This window comes from Leiobunum rupestre, chromosome 3 (genome assembly GCF_980474605.1).
Source record: "Leiobunum rupestre chromosome 3, qqLeiRupe1.1.hap1, whole genome shotgun sequence".
In the NCBI taxonomy this organism is placed as follows: domain Eukaryota; kingdom Metazoa; phylum Arthropoda; class Arachnida; order Opiliones; family Sclerosomatidae; genus Leiobunum; species Leiobunum rupestre.
The window spans coordinates 39,626,755-39,645,248 of NC_143386.1; the positions used below are offsets into that span (position 1 = coordinate 39,626,755).

The following is an 18,494-nucleotide window of genomic DNA, read 5'->3' on the forward strand; positions in this document are numbered from 1 at the left end:
CAAAAGCTAGACGGAAAGGCATTTATGTATTACACAATTGTAATGAGGCACACCACCATTGGTAAATCAACATCCACTCGCTGAGCTGACAACGAACGATCAACACGAGATCACAATTTCAAACTTTATCGCGGCTTTTATTAAAGCGCAGAAATGCGCCCCAAATGACGTCAGAACGCCCGTTGTCATTTCGCGCGACCGAAGTTTAGTTTTGATTAATTCCGTGCTAAAGCATTTTAATATGGAGGACTTGAGCCAGTATTTGTCAAGGGCTAGTAGGATATTGAAAGGGGAAGCGAGCGGGGAAGATTTAAATAAAACTATTCTTCATTGCGATACTTGCCACATGACGAAGGACGTCAGCGTAAAAGCCAGTCAATTTTACAGAGATAAAAGGTACTTTGGACTTTACGCGTTTAGCCTGCTTTTGAAAAGCATTAATTTGGATGAAGTCTAGGATAGGTTGTATATATTATTTTTATCTGAAAAATGAAACGAATCTTACGAGAATCATCTCAATAAAATTATCAATAATATTATCTTTCTCAAAAGAAATATATCATATCTGTGGAAATTTTGATTAAAAGAAAATTACCATTATTCAAGTTTATTTAACTTGTAACGCCAATATGTAGTTTATATATTTTTCTCAAAATTTCTACAGGCCACAACAAACCAAGCCTTTACGGGGCGTGTGCCATAAGTACCTTTTATATCTTACAAGGAGAGTACCCGAGGTGTTTTTTGCCGATTTTGTTCAAATTCGGGCGTAATGTAGACCTATATGACATATGAAATTTCCCTAAAGGAGACGTTGCACAACCCATTCGATTTGTCATGGCAACCGAAAATATTTAATTAATTAATTAAAGAGTGGAAAATAACTATGACGTGCGATTCGAATCGCTCTTCATAATTATTTTTCCACTCTTTAATTTTGTATTTAATCTCTTAACATTTGTAGAGTTTAATCTGGATAAACTTTGCGTACATTTTTTTGTTATGATGTTTCGTAAAAACATTAATTCTAAATTTATTTTAATGTCTGTCCCTTCTACTTACAAGAATAAACACTATTTTTTCAGTTCGAAGAACTGGTTTTTGTATAATTCATTTTAGTTTATGGGTGAAAAACGCAACGAAAATTGGCGAAGCGCCTAATAAGGTCGTTATGGACTTTATCCAAAAACAGGCTACTTGTGCCTTGCCAAACAAGACTAAAAGCCCAACGTTGAACGATTTAGTATCCAAGTATCAATGGCACAAATGCAATCGAACTTGTTTGAGGAGGAAAAAACAGGTGCTATGTTTATAACGCATTGTCGTTTCAAGTTTCCCAGAGAAGTTACTAGTATAGGTAAACTGAATAAAGTTGATATACCACTGTAAGACATCATGTCTCCGGAAAATCGTCGAAAAAGCTCTATTCGCTGGCTAGAACAAAGGCTGAAATAAAAATTAATGACTATAAACCTGTATTACTTTTGGCTTTCAAAGGTAACATGGACATTCAGTTTGTAGCGGATGATAAAATGGCTATTGCACGTGATATTACTTCGTACATTACGAAAAAAGAGAAATCTGACCAAGAGAATTTGTGGAATGATTTAGCGAATAAAGATGTTCGTAGTCGTCTTTGGGCTTTAAGCCTAAAAGCTATATCGCATCGAGAAATCGGCAGTAGCGAGGCAGCTGATCGTTTAACCACGGCCAACTTAGATATACTCGCGTACTCGCACATAGAGGCCAGCCAACTTTATTTAGCGCCCATGTTAACGAGCGTGTAAAAAATTTACGATTTACCTCGCTTATCGCCGCGTGGAGCGCTAGTAAGAGGGAATGCCTCTCCAATGCTATTCTATGGGGAAACATTTTTTAAAGTGGTTTACCTATTAAATAACTTTTTGTAATTTTCGCGTTGTTTTCCGAAGCTGAATTTTAAATATGATTAAAAGTGAGTTTCAAAGATTATTTTAAAACCAATTTCATAATTTTAGACCGGTTGGTTCGCTCACAATATTTTTCTAAAATCGGTACAAATTTTAAGGCGGAGAAATTCACCAGAAGAGAGTTAAGCCTAATATCTGTATTTTAGCGCGAATAATGGCGCGATATTTGAAACTGTAAAGCTGTGAACCAAAAATTAAATATCTATGAAAGTTCTTTTGCACTTAATTTTAATGTTATATCTCAATTCAACTAAGAAAAAGTATTATTTAAAATGGTAAAAGTTTGTTGTGTACCATTTTGTAAATCTACAAATAAAAACAAATGTTCTGGGTTGTCTTTTCACGAGTTTCCAAATGATCCGATTTTATGTGATGAGTGGCTTAAAGTCATTTCCAGAGATAATTTTAGCCCAAATTTACAGTCTCATTCATCATCTCTCGTTTGTGGAATACATTTCAAAGAAATAGACTCAACAAGGTATTTTCAATACGTTTCTAATACAAAATTGTAACTTCAGATTCACAATATCAGTAAATGAAACTAAAATGCTGGTGGTTGATGCCTAAAATACAGATATTAAGCCTAACTCTCTTCTGGTGAATTTCTCCGCCTTAAAATTTGTACCGATTTTAGAAAAAGATTGTGAGCGAACCAACCGGTCTAAAATTATGAAATTGGTTTTAAAATAATCTTTGAAACTCACTTTTAATCATATTTAAAATTCAGCTTCGGAAAACAACGCGAAAATTACAAAAAGATATTTAATAGGTAAACCCCTTAAAAAAAATTTCCCCATAGAATAGCATTGGAGAGGCATTCCCTCTTACTAGCGCTCCAAGCGGCGATAAGCGAGGTAAATCGTAAATTTTTTATACGCTCGTTAACATGGGCGCTAAATAAAGCTGGCTGGCCTCTATGTGCGAGTACGCGAGTATATTTAAGTTGGCCGTGGTTTAACACATCAGCATTTGTATGGAAAGTCAGATAGTTTCGTATTCGTGAATACTGCACCTAAAGAAGTAAAGAACACAGAAAGCGCTTACTTAAGAGAAAGCGTCCGAAAGCATAGATATTTTTATGGAACAACTAGTCGATGATATTTACCCTAATCGGCCTGTCAGTCGAGAAAACACTTGTTTGTAAGATTGGGCGAGATTCTACTAAAAATGTCAATTTTTTTTAAACATTTTCAAATTGTCGGTTAGTCTTAATTAAGTTTTTCGCTTTGAAGGCCTATTGGCCGAAGTACCGCATATTTTTCCCCATTAAAGCTTAGTTTTCTCCCCTACTTATTGGTCTCTTTACTTGTTCGCGTTTTTACTCCTAACTCTCTAGACCATTGGTGGTTCTGGTGTTTTTGCTCTACTATCGTGTGAAAACAAAACCGAAGCCTTTTCTAGTTCAACATCCGAAACACGATCCAACAAAATCTAAATCAGATGCTAAAAAATTCTACCACGCCATGTTGATGCTATTTTTTCATTGGAGATAATTTTGTCTTTTAAAGACTCTTTCGAAAGCCATTTACCGAAGTTAAAAGAGATGATGAAGTATCATGAAAAGTTAAATACTTTAATAGACGCGGAAAAAGCACTAGAAGGCGCATTGGCTAAAAATACACCACCTAATGGGCAAAATAATTTTGTGGGAGATATCACTGATAATCCGATTGAAGGCAGGGAATTAATAGAATCGGAAAACGCAATGAAAGAAGTGAACGCAGTTCTTAGTGAAAATTTAATTTGAACTCCCGAAAGCCTAGTTAATCAACTTATACCTTTGTTTCAATATCAAAGAATACATTTCTGCGGTTCAAATCCCCAAAAGAAGGTTTATTCGTATTTGTCTGCGGATACGGAGGAACTGGAAAGAGTTTCTTGATAAAAACTCTGAGAATAGTTCTACGTAACCACTTTAAGGATCCACTTTTTGTTGGATTGGCAGCTCCTACCGGTTTGGCTGCTCATAACATAGGAGGGGTTACTCTACATCGTTTGCTGATGTTGCCGGTTCAACGCGGCAGAACAGCAAAGTATTGTAAATTGGGTCCCGATTCCTTGCGTGTAATGCGAAACACTTTAGGCCATTTAATGTTACTAATAATTGATGAAATTTCAACGGTCTCTTCAGCTTTGCTCACTTACATTCATTTGAGATTTTGCGAGATAGCTGTAAAAGAGGATCCATTTGGTGGTATTTCAATTTTAGCCTTAGGAGACTTGTTGCAATAACAGCCTGTTAAAGGGATCTCGTTTTTTCCACTTTATCACATATAGAAGCTGGTAAACATATTGGTTCAGTTGGTGGATTTAATTTATTTCGTCAGTGTTTCAAATTTGATGAATTAACAAATAATAAGAGACAAAAAAATGACCATGTTTACGGAGAAATGCTTGCTAGATTACGTGTTGGTGAAGTAACAGAACGGGATGTTAAAGTTTTGAAAATACATTTAATTCGCAGAGCAGACAATGTTGAAGAGATTGCCAACTATAATGGCAGGTTGTCCGAAGAAGGAAAAATAGTTTGTTTATTACCAACTAAAAAAAAAGGTGCGACACCATAAATAACATTATGCTTGAAAAATGTGGTTACCCTATTTTCGAAATAATGAGTGACGGCAAAATATAGTTCTTAAGAAGGGACATATATTATAGGAAAAAGCTCAGCTACGCTGAGTAAAGAAGGTGATATATAGGTAGACCTGAGTCATTCGTTGCGGCCAAGAAGGGACAGGTATTTGAGTGGATAATAAATAGTTTTAAATGTAAATTAATTCCAATAAATTTTATTATTTGGGGTTACACACAGACTTTATACTTGACGCATCTTTAACGCTCATTTTATTTCAACACTCGCACATGATGAAGATAACCTGGGTAAAACCGATACCCTTACTTAGTTCTTCTTTAGATAAACCCTCGTCTCCTGCCATCTAATATTCAAAATTTACTAACTCTTATTTAAAAAGCACAACACCAAATTCAATAAAACAAACCTCGTGGCATAAAACAATTCCGTAATAACAACAAAAAAAACCTACTTTAAACCATTTCACACAAAGAACAATAATTTAATGCTAACAATACCGCCCAAAAGCTCAACACAATCAACAAATTAAAATACAAATATATAATAACAACCCAATCAATCAGGCTTCAGAGCAAAAATAATTAATAGAAAAATAAATAATAATAACCCAATCAGAATTCAGAGCAAAAATAATTCATAGAAAAATTTTGAATAATAACCCAATCAATCAGACTTCAGAGCAAAAATAATTAATAGAAAAATAAATAATAATAACCCAATCAGAATTCAGAGCAAAAATTATTCATAGAAAAATTTTGAATAATAACCCAATCAATCAGACTTCAGAGCAAAAATAACCTATAAAAATATTTAATATTAACCCAATCGATCAGCCTTCAAAACAAAAATACTTAATAGAAAATATATAATATTAACTCCATCGAGCAGGCTTCAAAAAAAATAACCGGAAGAAAAATATAACGCAATCAAGCAACAAATTCCTTCAAAAATTTAGAAACCTAACAATAGAAAATTTCATTATGGCAAGAAGTGAGACACCTTACCATTAACAAACAGGAATTTTCGACTTTATAATTATGAAACCGGATAAGCTAAATAACACGACGTACACACTGTAAAGGTTCCTCCAAAAATAGACTTTTCGTGGAAAAAAATAACCTCGAACAAGATTTGACTTTTAGATTTTCATACGTAAAATATTTAGATTTTAACAGGTTCACAAAAAGTAACAAGTTGGCAAGCCAAAATATACCTCTCCTAGCGGTATTAATTTCTCGAGATGACCCTTAAAGATATATCTCCCCAATTCAGAGTTATTTACTAAAAACGTAATCCCGGTTCAATCCCGCACGGTATAAAATTTTAATTATAATTAAAATAATTGAGACGAAACAACCGAGATTAATTTATTCAGAATATTATAAATTAAGTAGTTACAACAGTGAGTTAGACGTACTAAAACAATGCACAATTGAATTTAACCCTATTTACGGTACAAGTTTAGCAGTTAAATATAATACGTAGCCAATTTTAATGAAAGAAATATCTACAGAGGGTATTTGTATTTTTCTCGCTTACGAAATACTTGCCGCATCGTTAACGCTCATTTTATTTCAACGTTCGCCCTTGATGAAGATACCGTAGATTATCGATATCTGGTAGTGGACGACTCGTAGACATCCTGTTGACGTTGTGACACATACCGCATGAAAAAGACCAATACCGTCCAATTTCCAATATCATATAATGACTCGCACACCTAGGAAATCAATGACTGCATTAGGAATCGTAGATATCCAAATATCCACACCAACAAAAAACTTATTAACAAGAAGCGAAAAACTTACCATTCACAAAGCACAGACTAAACGTATATCAATAAATGACCGTAGACGGAATAGTTAGGGTTCTTTATAAATAAACACAAACGAACCCAATTGATGAACTGCATTAAACATCTTAATCAGTCGAGAAAACGTTTCAAATAAATTACGACCGAGTTGAAAACCAGACCAACTCGATATTTTGTTCATAAATGAACTATTAAGCTTGAAAACAAATACGCTAAACACAATAGATACGAATATACGACTGAATAAACTAAATAAATTACAAAAAACTAAGGGGTTCTACCCTTTATTTTATCTGCTGACTGCGCTAAAACAAGATTTGACCTTTAAATTTTCATACGTAAAGAATGTAGACTTTAATAAACACCGAAATTAAATATTAACTAGCAATATACGCTTCCGATAAAGCTGAAGGTCTAATTTTTGATTAAGCGAAATAAGTGTCGGTGGTTCTGTGGTAGAACGTCCGCCTGTCATACGTTCGAATCCCGCCCGATGCGATCGCAAATTGATACTAAGACGAATACCGTAAACAATTGTTGGAAACCCTGCCATTTGGACATTGAGACGTTTATCGTAACCCTCAGCATTCGGTCCGTCCCAAAAGTCAATAAGAAGAAGTTGGAGAGCAAAGACGCATATGCAAATTCAACACTCACAACCGCCATAACAAACAAACTCAACATTCCTACACCACACATAAACATTGCAACAAATTCCCATTACAACTGAGCCGAAACCGACGCTCTAAATTTGTTAGGTTTTACCTTTTTTGCCCCCTTTTTATTACGGACTTTTCTACCTTTTTCGCGTAATTTAATTGCATTGCAGTCCATAGTTGGTTTTTTACAAAGTCCCCTAGGAGGGGTTATACAATCACCGTGACTGTCTGTCAGGCCTGCGAACGCGTTCGCATTTTCGGGGCAAAGGGTAATCATTGAGTACGCAGTTTCTCGAAATTTCTGCGTTCGCAGTTTCTCAAAGAGTTGGCAAAACCACCGTGTGACGGTGAGCGTTAACGGATTGATTTGCGGTTGGGTTCGGATTGGTTGGCCTTCTTTTCGTCAACGCTCACCGTCGCGACAGTTTTAGTTCAGTTTGATTGGATATTTCGTTATTGTAGTGTGTACGTTGTGAATGTTGAGTTCGTGTTATGACGGTTGCGGGTGTTGAGTTTGTGTTATGATTGTTGTGGGTGTTGGGTTGGTTGTGTTTGTATGTGCGTTTTCTCTCCAACTTATTCTTAAAGGCACTATATCACGACCTATTTAAAAAAAAACTTTCTTGAAGTTCCATTTTTTTAAATAGAAGGCACCAGGGTAGAAACGGACCTCCTGAAGTTTTGTTTGTATTTGACGGGTAATGTTTGCTATGTGGCGAAGATAGAAGAGTCCATTTTGGTTTTCCGGGTAGAACATCGAAAAAAGGATGTTCAATATGGAACCCGCAAATGGGCTTTTCTATTTCGAACCCCGGCGGGTGGCTAGTCTCTACTTGTGCCGATAGCTGTAGTTATTGTAGTGTGTACGTTGTGAATGTTGAGTTCGTGTTATGACGGTTGCGGGTGTTGAGTTTCTTGTTCTTTTGTTATGATGGTTGTGGATGTTGAGTCTGATGTGTTTGTACGGGAATTTCCTCTCCAACTTCTTCTTAACGACTTTGGGACGAACCGAGTGCTGAGTGTCATGCAACCTCTCAAGGTCCAATGGCACGGTTTCCACCAATTGTACACGGTATTCGTCTTAACATCAATATGTGATTTATTGGCGCCGGCCGGGAATCGAACCCGGGTCTGCCTCGTGCAAGAGATTTACTCTAATCACTCAGCCACCAACGCTTGTCAAGTTGCGGTGTTTTTCTAAAAAACAGCTTTGGCGAATGTCCTTTACAAAGTTATAACGTTAGGTACTATAATTTATTCTACATAATTTTAAATATTTGTAAATTATATTAATCTTATATTTATAAATTATATTAATCTTATATTTATAAATTATATTAATCTTATATTTATAAATTATATTAATCTTATATTTATAAATTATATTAATCTTATATTTATAAATTATATTAATCTTATATTTATAAATTATATTAATCTTATATTTATAAATTATATTAATCTTATATTTATAAATTATATTAATCTTATATTTATAAATTATATTAATCTTATATTTATAAATTATATTAATCTTATATTTATAAATTATATTAATCTTATATTTATAAATTATATTAATCTTATATTTATAAATTATATTAATCTTATATTTATAAATTATATTAATCTTATATTTATAAATTATATTAATCTTATATTTATAAATTATATTAATCTTATATTTATAAATTATATTAATCTTATATTTATAAATTATATTAATCTTATATTTATAAATTATATTAATCTTATATTTATAAATTATATTAATCTTATATTTATAAATTATATTAATCTTATATTTATAAATTATATTAATCTTATATTTATACATTATATTAATCTTATATTTGTAAATTATATTAATCTTATATTTATAAATTATATTAATCTTATATTTATAAATTATATTAATCTTATATTTATAAATTATATTAATCTTATATTTATAAATTATATTAATCTTATATTTATAAATTATATTAATCTTATATTTATAAATTATATTAATCTTATATTTATAAATTGGAACAAACCACCATATTTATTTTGAATGTGAGGTAACAAAAAATATAATTTTTTGGATGTATAATTTTATATTACGTTTTGAAACAAATCTTAATTTTAACATAATTTTTTATTGGTTTTATGATTTAACTAATCAAAATTTTACAAAGAAAATGTAAATTTAATATGTGCTTTATCAATGTGTGTTAAACTTGCTATTTATTTCACTGTTTTTGATCCACCTATGCACGGACCGGATCAAAGAATCAATTGCTTTTTTAAAAAGAAATTATTATCTGTTATTCTGTATGCCAAAAATTTAAAATCACCAAATTTGTTCACTAGGGCTGTTGAACTAAAAATTGTAAAAAAATATAATAATACGGTTGTTCTAACTTTGTAAAATTTTTAAGTAGTTTGTTATAGCCTGTTTCCTAGATGAACAGGCAAAAAAAATTATTTATATAATTGATATTATATATTGTACCGCCTCAAACTGAAATAAAAGACGTCATAAAAAAAAATTATAAATTATATTAATCTTATATTTATAAATTATATTAATCTTATATTTATAAATTATATTAATCTTATATTTATAAATTATATTAATCCTATATTTATAAATTATATTAATCTTATATTTTTAAATTATATTAATCTTATATTTATAAATTATATTAATCTTATATTTATAAATTATATTAATCTTATATTTATAAATTATATTAATCTTATATTTATAAATTATATTAATCTTATATTTATAAATTATATTAATCTTATATTTATAAATTATATTAATCTTATATTTATAAATTATATTAATCTTATATTTATAAATTATATTAATCTTATATTTATAAATTATATTAATCTTATATTTATAAATTATATTAATCTTATATTTATAAATTATATTAATCTTATATTTATAAATTATATTAATCTTATATTTATAAATTATATTAATCTTATATTTATAAATTATATTAATCTTATATTTATAAATTATATTAATCTTATATTTATAAATTATATTAATCTTATATTTATAAATTATATTAATCTTATATTTATAAATTATATTAATCTTATATTTATAAATTATATTAATCTTATATTTATAAATTATATTAATCTTATATTTATAAATTATATTAATCTTATATTTATAAATTATATTAATCTTATATTTATAAATTATATTAATCTTATATTTATAAATTATATTAATCTTATATTTATAAATTATATTAATCTTATATTTATAAATTATATTAATCTTATATTTATAAATTATATTAATCTTATATTTATAAATTATATTAATCTTATATTTATAAATTATATTAATCTTATATTTATAAATTATATTAATCTTATATTTATAAATTATATTAATCTTATATTTATAAATTATATTAATCTTATATTTATAAATTATATTAATCTTATATTTATAAATTATATTAATCTTATATTTATAAATTATATTAATCTTATATTTATAAATTATATTAATCTTATATTTATAAATTATATTAATCTTATATTTATAAATTATATTAATCTTATATTTATAAATTATATTAATCTTATATTTATAAATTATATTAATCTTATATTTATAAATTATATTAATCTTATATTTATAAATTATATTAATCTTATATTTATAAATTATATTAATCTTATATTTATAAATTATATTAATCTTATATTTATAAATTATATTAATCTTATATTTATAAATTATATTAATCTTATATTTATAAATTATATTAATCTTATATTTATAAATTATATTAATCTTATATTTATAAATTATATTAATCTTATATTTATAAATTATATTAATCTTATATTAAATTGAATATTTATAAATTATATTAATCTTATATTAAATTGAATATTTATAAATTATATTAATCTTATATTAAATTGAATATTTATAAATTATATTAATCTTATATTAAATTGAATATTTATAAATTATATTAATCTTATATTAAATTGAATATTTATAAATTATATTAATCTTATATTAAATTGAATATTTATAAATTATATTAATCTTATATTAAATTGAATATTTATAAATTATATTAATCTTATATTTAATTAAATATTTATAAATTATATTAATCTTATATTTAATTAAATATTTATAAATTATATTAATCTTATATTTAATTAAATATTTATAAATTATATTAATCTTATATTTAATTAAATATTTATAAATTATATTAATCTTATATTTAATTAAATATTTATAAATTATATTAATCTTATATTTAATTAAATATTTATAAATTATATTAATCTTATATTTAATTAAATATTTTAGTATTTTAATGTAAAATTTGATCGTGATCAGGAATTGAACTCGGGTCGCATTGTAACAATGCGGATAGTTCACAGCCGAGCCATTGACTTCCTTGACATTGGGTTGTTATTATATATTTTTCTATTGGTCGTTTTGGCTCCAAAGTTTGGTCGATTGGGTTTTTGTATTTTAATTTTTTGGTTGTGTTATTTATTATCATTTTTTCGTGTGAAGTGGTTTAAAGAAGGTTTTTTGTGTTATTTCGTAAGCGAGAAAAATACAAATACCCTCTGTAGATATTTCTTTCATTAAAATTGGCTTCGTATTATATTTAACTGATAAACTTGTTCTGTAAATAGGGTTAAATTCAATTGTGCGTTGTTCTAGTTCGTCTAACTCACTGTTGTAACTACTTAAATTTATAATATTCCGAATAAATTAAACTCCGTTGTTTCGTCTCAATTATTTTAATTATAATTAAATTGTATACCGTGCGGGATTGAACCGGGATTATGTTTTTAGTAAATAACTCTGAATTGCGGAGATATATCTTTAAGGGTTATCTCGAGAGATTAATACCACTAGGGACAATTCTTCCGAGGAGAGGTATTTTGGCTTGCCAACTTGTATTAATTGTGGTAAGGCCGTTTACGCTACGCGTTTTCTAGCGCGAGCTTAACCTGTCTTTTAGTTCAACAAGGAATCTAGAGATGGCGCCACATTAGCAGCCAATTCTTTACGACCGAGTGGGATCGACTTACATTTCGGTAGTTTGTTACAAAACGAAGTTTTATTTATACGGTAGCGTAAGTAACGTAATAAGTATATCACTTGCACTCTTGTCGATTGTGAAGTTTTCTCAATATCAACTGTTTCAATTAGTAGTAGAACTATAATCAAATCCTTAATTTCTGATGGGGGTTCAGTAAACGTAAACTGGCAGCAAATTAGTTGTTGGTTCACATAATTTTAAACTGTTTCTTTATCCAGATTCTTCATTCTTTACCTACTCTAACTATTACCGTTAACCTCGAGAAGTTCCGAGGTTTCACCCAGTGGCTTAAGCTGGGATCAAACCCGGCCCCTCTAGCTGCGAGCCTAAAGTACTAACCAGGGTTTAAAATGCTTTGCTAATTTCAAATGCTACACTATTGCCATCAGAAACATTTGGACAAAAATTGCTAAATTGTGTTATGCTATTATAATAAGAGAAGACTAAATACTAAACTGCGCTATGCTCTCCAAAAAACGGAAGAACCAAAATGCTTCACTGTAGATGCTGTTAAAAAAGTTCTAGTAAAGTGTCTTGTAAAAAGGTTAAGCACGACTCACCAGTTAGTCTTGGTGGTAGAAAATGAGGTCCAATTAAATTACTTACACAAGCCAACTACATTCAGTGCACTAGCTTTCGGGGAAAAAACGGAGATGAGCTAGATACGTTTCGAAACGCCTCATAAGGTGTTAAATTTGTACTTATGTCATTAGAAGAATAAACAAGATGGCCCAGCCACAATAGTAGCCTCTTCCTCCTAGCACTCTTGATTTTACCCATTTGATTACAAACCACGGCTCAGCACTGACAAAAGTAGATAGAGAGAACTAATACCTATCGAATGACGCCTGAATTAAATTTATATCGAGTGCCGTTGAAGACATGGCGTCGATTCCCGGGGAACTATACGGAGCTATAGCGTCCACTGTATTATTCACCACCGCATACATCAGGAGCAAAAATAACAAATACTCAATGAAGTAGAATAAATAGAGATCCAAACAAATCTGGGATTCGCGGGACACGTTATATTTTAGTAGGATAATTAGGCTTAAGTTTCAACTCTATCGAATCGTGTTGGCGCCATCTGTTTTTATAAGCAGACATTTTTACAAAATATACAAAGTTTTAGTTTTCCAATTTACACGATAGATGGCACCAACACGATTTGATTAAGTTCACTTGCTATAATTACCTAAGAGGTCATGATATTTTTGAAAACGGCTTACTTTCAAAAGAACGTGTGAATGGCCTTGACTCTACTTAAAGGTATGAAGTTTTTTGAATCTTGGGCTTCTGAAAGAATAAAAAACAATGAAACGATGACTAACAACCCAAAGTTCTTGTCCTGGCAAACATGGGAGCTGTTGCGTATTTCTGTTTACGGTTTTAAGGTTTAAAGGTTTAAAGGTTGTGGTTATTCTCACTTATAGTTTACGGATTTAAAGACTTTACAAGAAGACATCCTTCAAAGTACATTTATCCTGTACGAATCAACGGTTCAGCGGTGGAGACATTATTCAATCAAATGAAGTACAATACAGCTGGAAAACTTACAAGCTTAAATTATGAAAGTTCCAGACGTGCGTTATTAAGTAGTGGAGTTACAAAAACCTCCCAGAATGCTGAAGCTTCCTACCGTAAAGTAGGATTTAAAATAGAAATTTTTAAGATATTAAATTTTAAAGTTTAGTAGTGTCCTACGTTAAAGTAGAAATAGAAAAATAATTTTCTAAATTTAAAAATTTTTTAAGTTATAATTGTGAAAAGAATTAAACACAGTTTATACCCTGAATTGCCACGTTTATTATCTCAGAGTTATGGCATGCCATCCAGGTCAAAATTAAAAATGAAATAAAAATAATTTGTTGTTAGAAAAAAAATTAGTGAGAGAAACTTTGGCGTTCTTCTGAAAAAATATTTTAAAAAATTCTGTATTTTTTATTTTTCTAATTTTGACCTGGATGGCGTGACATACAGAATGCTTTTCACTTATCACAATTTCATGAGAATTCATTCATGCTTTTCATTTATCACGCTCTCATGCGAATTCATTCATGCTTTTCATTTATCACACTTATATGAGAATTCATTCATGCTTTTCATTTATCACACTTTCATGAGAATTCATTCATGCTTTTCATTTATCACACTTTCATGAGAATTCATTCATGCTTTTCATTTATCACACTTTCATGAGAATTCATTAATATTGAAAATCTTTGAAGACGTTCTTGCGAATCACTCTCCATCGACTTGAAACATTGGACGTTGATGGTTCAGAAGGCTTTATTGCACAATTTTTTGGGCTCACTGCTAAGGAACATTCGGTTTCTTTGGAAATAGAGAGGCTCTTTTTCTTATTCGCTGTCTTTGGTTTTTTGGCTGTTTGTGCTTTCAAATATTTTATGGCTTTCTGTTTATTTTTGGTTTTAGGTTTCATAGCTGAGTAAAGGAAACAGCGTAACGTTTGACCGCCCATTCCCCTTTTCCCCTTATCTCATTTCTTCTTCTGATAAATGTTTCGTGCAGTTGTTACCTCTTAGCAGGTTAGCTATTTTAGCATGAACTATTTTCCTTTCGAATGTTACCCTGGAGTCTTCTAGTTGATCATAGCGAAATCTTCTTTCTACAAGAGTTTGAATTGACTGAATGGCCTCGTGAAATTGCGTTTTTAGGTCTGCCGACTTCACTTTCGCCACAGTTTGTTCTAATATTTAAATTATCAAATGTCAATAATTTCAAAAGTAAATAGACAAATTTTAAAATAATATAACATTTAAAAACTTACTTCTAGTTTCAAGCGCTTTTAGCCCAGTAGACCATTTACGGTATTCATCGAGTACAATTTTGCAGAGTTTGTTTACATATTGAATCAGGACAGGGTCCGCTACGAAAAGCCCACCTTTATTAATAGCTGCCAATGCTGGTGGAATGTCTTTTTCTAATAACTGAGTGTTTCTTATTGAAAGAGATATTCGGTGCAGCACATGAACATTGTCGCGTTGCTTTTAATCGATTGTTACAAATGTTGGCTCGCCTTAGTCGAACGTAAATGTTGTCATAGAAATCTTACTCTTACGATAGCTGGCCGCCGAAACACTATTTTCTTATGGCTTTTTATTTAAATTTAACTGTATTTCAGGGATTTCTAGAAGTGGTTTCATCGATAACGAACAATACAAGACTTTCTGGTTGTATTTACGAGACAAATTCATAATTCCGAAAGAAACTTTGACTCAAACTTGTAAAGCGTGATTCTGGCAAAATGAGTGGTCGAGAAGAAAATAAATTCACTTGCGCAGGGTGCGTTTACGCAACGAGGATCAAGAGTAATTTTATTCGCCACAAAAGAACTCACTCGGGCGAAAAACCATTTCAATGCGACCAGTGTGGGTACGCGTCTGCACAAAAGGGTCAATTGATTGTCCACGAAAGAACTCACTCGGGCGAAAAACCATTTCAGTGTGACCAGTGTAGCTACGCGTCTGCAAAGAAGGATCATTTGATTCGGCACAGGAGAACCCACTCTGGCGAAAAACCATTTCCGTGCGACCAGTGTAGCTACGCGTCTGCACTTAAGGGTAGTTTGATTGTCCACAAAAGAACTCACTCAGGCGAAAAACCATTTCATTGTGACCAGTGTAGGTACGCGTCTGCACGTAAAACTGATTTGATTGCCCACAAAAGAACTCACTTCGGCGAAAAACCCTTTCAATGCGACCAGTGTAGGTACGCGTCTGCACAGATGCGTCATTTGATTGTCCACGAAAGAACCCACTCCGGCGAAAAACCATTTCAGTGCGACCAGTGTAGGTACGCGTCTACACAGAAGGGTGCTTTGATCCTCCACAAAAGAACTCACTCCGGCGAAAAACCATTTCAGTGTGACCAATGTAGGTACGCGTCTGCACAGAAGAGTCATTTGATTGCCCACACAAGAATTCACTCCGGCGAAAAACCATTTCAATGCGACCAGTGTAGCTTCGCATCTGCAACGAAGGGTATTTTGATCGAGCACAAAAGAAGACACTCGAACGAGAAGCCCTTTGGATGTTCAAAGTGCCTATATCGGGCCAAACGTAAGAGCCATGTACTTGCACACGAAAGAGCACGTCACTCTGAGGGAGAAAAGGCCCACAAATGCCCCAGTTGCGACAGGGTCTTCGCTACCAGCCAAACCCTCGAAGGTCACCTTCGAAGTCATGGTACTTCTGGAAAACAAATTGTCGCGTCGCATAGTCCCCGCCAAAAACCAGTGCACCAATCACAACAACGTCGTCAAATGGGTGGTAGATATTGTTTGGTGCAACTGCAACGTTTGACGAAGGAGCAGTTGGAATCTCTATCTGAAAAGCCCCACCGCGTCCACGCCGTAAAAGCGGAAGTTGGCGAACCAGACGCAATTCCCACAACCATAAAGAGAGAAATGGTTTTAGACTTTGAATGTCTCAACATCGAGGCCAGCATCGTCAAACGAGAGCCTTTTTATAACTTCATCGACCAATTTCCGATTTCGTCAGACTTCAGGAGTGAGGAGTTGGAATATCGCCCAGTTGCGGACCATAACGAGGGTGACCCAACGAACCCAGACATCACGATCAAGATCGAGTTCCGTCCCGAAGAAGAAAACCTGACTTTTTAAACTAAACCAACGAAAGAAATGTTTATTTTATTTTCGTGTTTTTATCTATTTCCGATTAATTTAAGTATATTTCATAAACTTAAAAATGTCTTCAAAACAGCTCATTTGGTGAACGTATTTATGTACGTATTTTGCATTTGTTAACTCTTTCAGATATTTTTCTTAAATTGATGGAGTTGGAATGTCGCCTAGTTGGGGACACTAACGAGGGTGTCCTTACGAACCCAGGCACCCCGATCAATGTAGAGGCTCCTCCCCATGAACAAAACTTGTTAATTTTTTGGACGGAACCAACGAAAGCTACTGTTCATTTAAATTTACTGTTTTTATTTCTTTCCAAGTAATTTACTTTTTAAAATATATTTCATAAACTTCAAAACAACTCATTTGATTGACGTATTCATACAGTTATCTTGCATTTGTAAACTCTTTCAGATATTGTTCTTAAATTGATGGAGATTGTTTGGGTTTTTCATGTTCAGTTTCAGTTTAAACTTGTCTCAATAAAGGTTTTTCTGTAGATTTGTTCTATTCGACGAGTTTACTTTCAAAGCCGGAGGTATTATGTAGCTACTCATTGCTCAACCGCAAATGTCTTTGCTTGGACATTTATGTATATTTATATAATTACTTGTTGGGGTTTAGCCTTATTGCCCCCTTTTAATTATGGACTTTTCTACCATTTCGCGTAATTTAACTGCATTATAGTCGATAGGTATACAGCTACTAAGTAAATTAATACTTGTTGTTAGACACCACAAAAAAAACACAAAATAAAAGAATATACCATATATGTATATAATTCAAATGACAGCAAGAAAAAAGTAATTAATATCTTAGTACTTGGATACAGGACATGCATCCTAACTGCAGTACGAAATGCTTTTGTTTTAACCAAGTCAATAAGATCTGCTGGAAGACTATTCGAATCATTGACAACGCGCGTAGAAAAATGATGTTGTTTTACCAACGATTTAACAAAAGGTTTTCGTAGTTTCGCATGATGACCACGAGTCTAAGTAACCGAGGAAGGCTCAAAGTGTACAATCAATTCGTCCATGATAAATGTCACGCAGAAACAATAGATCATTGATTCTGTGACGTACCGACGGCGTAAAAGTCCCAAGCTATTATTAAGTTGTTGAGGAAAAATATTTTGTAAGTTCCGTGTAAATTTGGTATAACTGTTATGCGCTTTCGTAGTTTGAGTCATTGGGGTTATGAACAACGGCGACCATATAATAGACCCATAATCAACGAATGGTGGATAAGGGACGTGTAAACAGTGTTCATAAATGTTTTACTGTAGAAGAAGAAATTCCTACGAAGAAGGTCAGCGATTTAGGGCCCCGTGCAGAGTCTTTTTTCGCTTGACGGCTTAGGCCTATGGTGGTGCCTTGGGTATTAGCCTAGCTGATTATTATTATTATCATTATTATTAATTGCCAAATAGCGATTTCTCGCTAAATTAACAGAAAGGGGATGTGGTTTTGGTTTTGGAAAAACGCCCACTTCGCCAAAATAACAGGAAAGCGTTCTGTTTATTTGGCGAGAGGGCTATGGCAGTCGCTAGCCGCCTAAAAGATCGCCAAAACAATGTACGCAAAGAGCTCGAGAAATAAATTGAGAAGTAAACGCTATTTACTTTCTTTTATAAGATAAATAATATAGCACGATAGGTCAGTGTGTCAGAATTTCTAGCCCGGTGTACCTAGCAACAG

At 31.6% G+C, this 18,494-nt stretch overlaps 1 protein-coding gene across 3 annotated transcripts in view; it reads left to right on the forward strand.

Moving 5' to 3' along the window:
• LOC149951746 (uncharacterized) overlaps window positions 1-17,265 on the forward strand; it is an 81,297-nt gene extending 64,032 nt beyond the window's left edge. For all 3 annotated transcript variants that reach the window (XM_090168176.1, XM_090168177.1, XM_090168178.1), the window contains one exon: window positions 15,274-17,265. In XM_090168176.1, coding sequence (XP_090024302.1) covers window positions 15,397-16,773 — 1,377 coding nt within the window. In that variant the 5' untranslated portion in view covers window positions 15,274-15,396 and the 3' untranslated portion in view covers window positions 16,774-17,265. The remainder of the gene's footprint in view (window positions 1-15,273) is intronic.
• The last annotated feature ends 1,229 nt before the right edge of the window (window positions 17,266-18,494 follow it).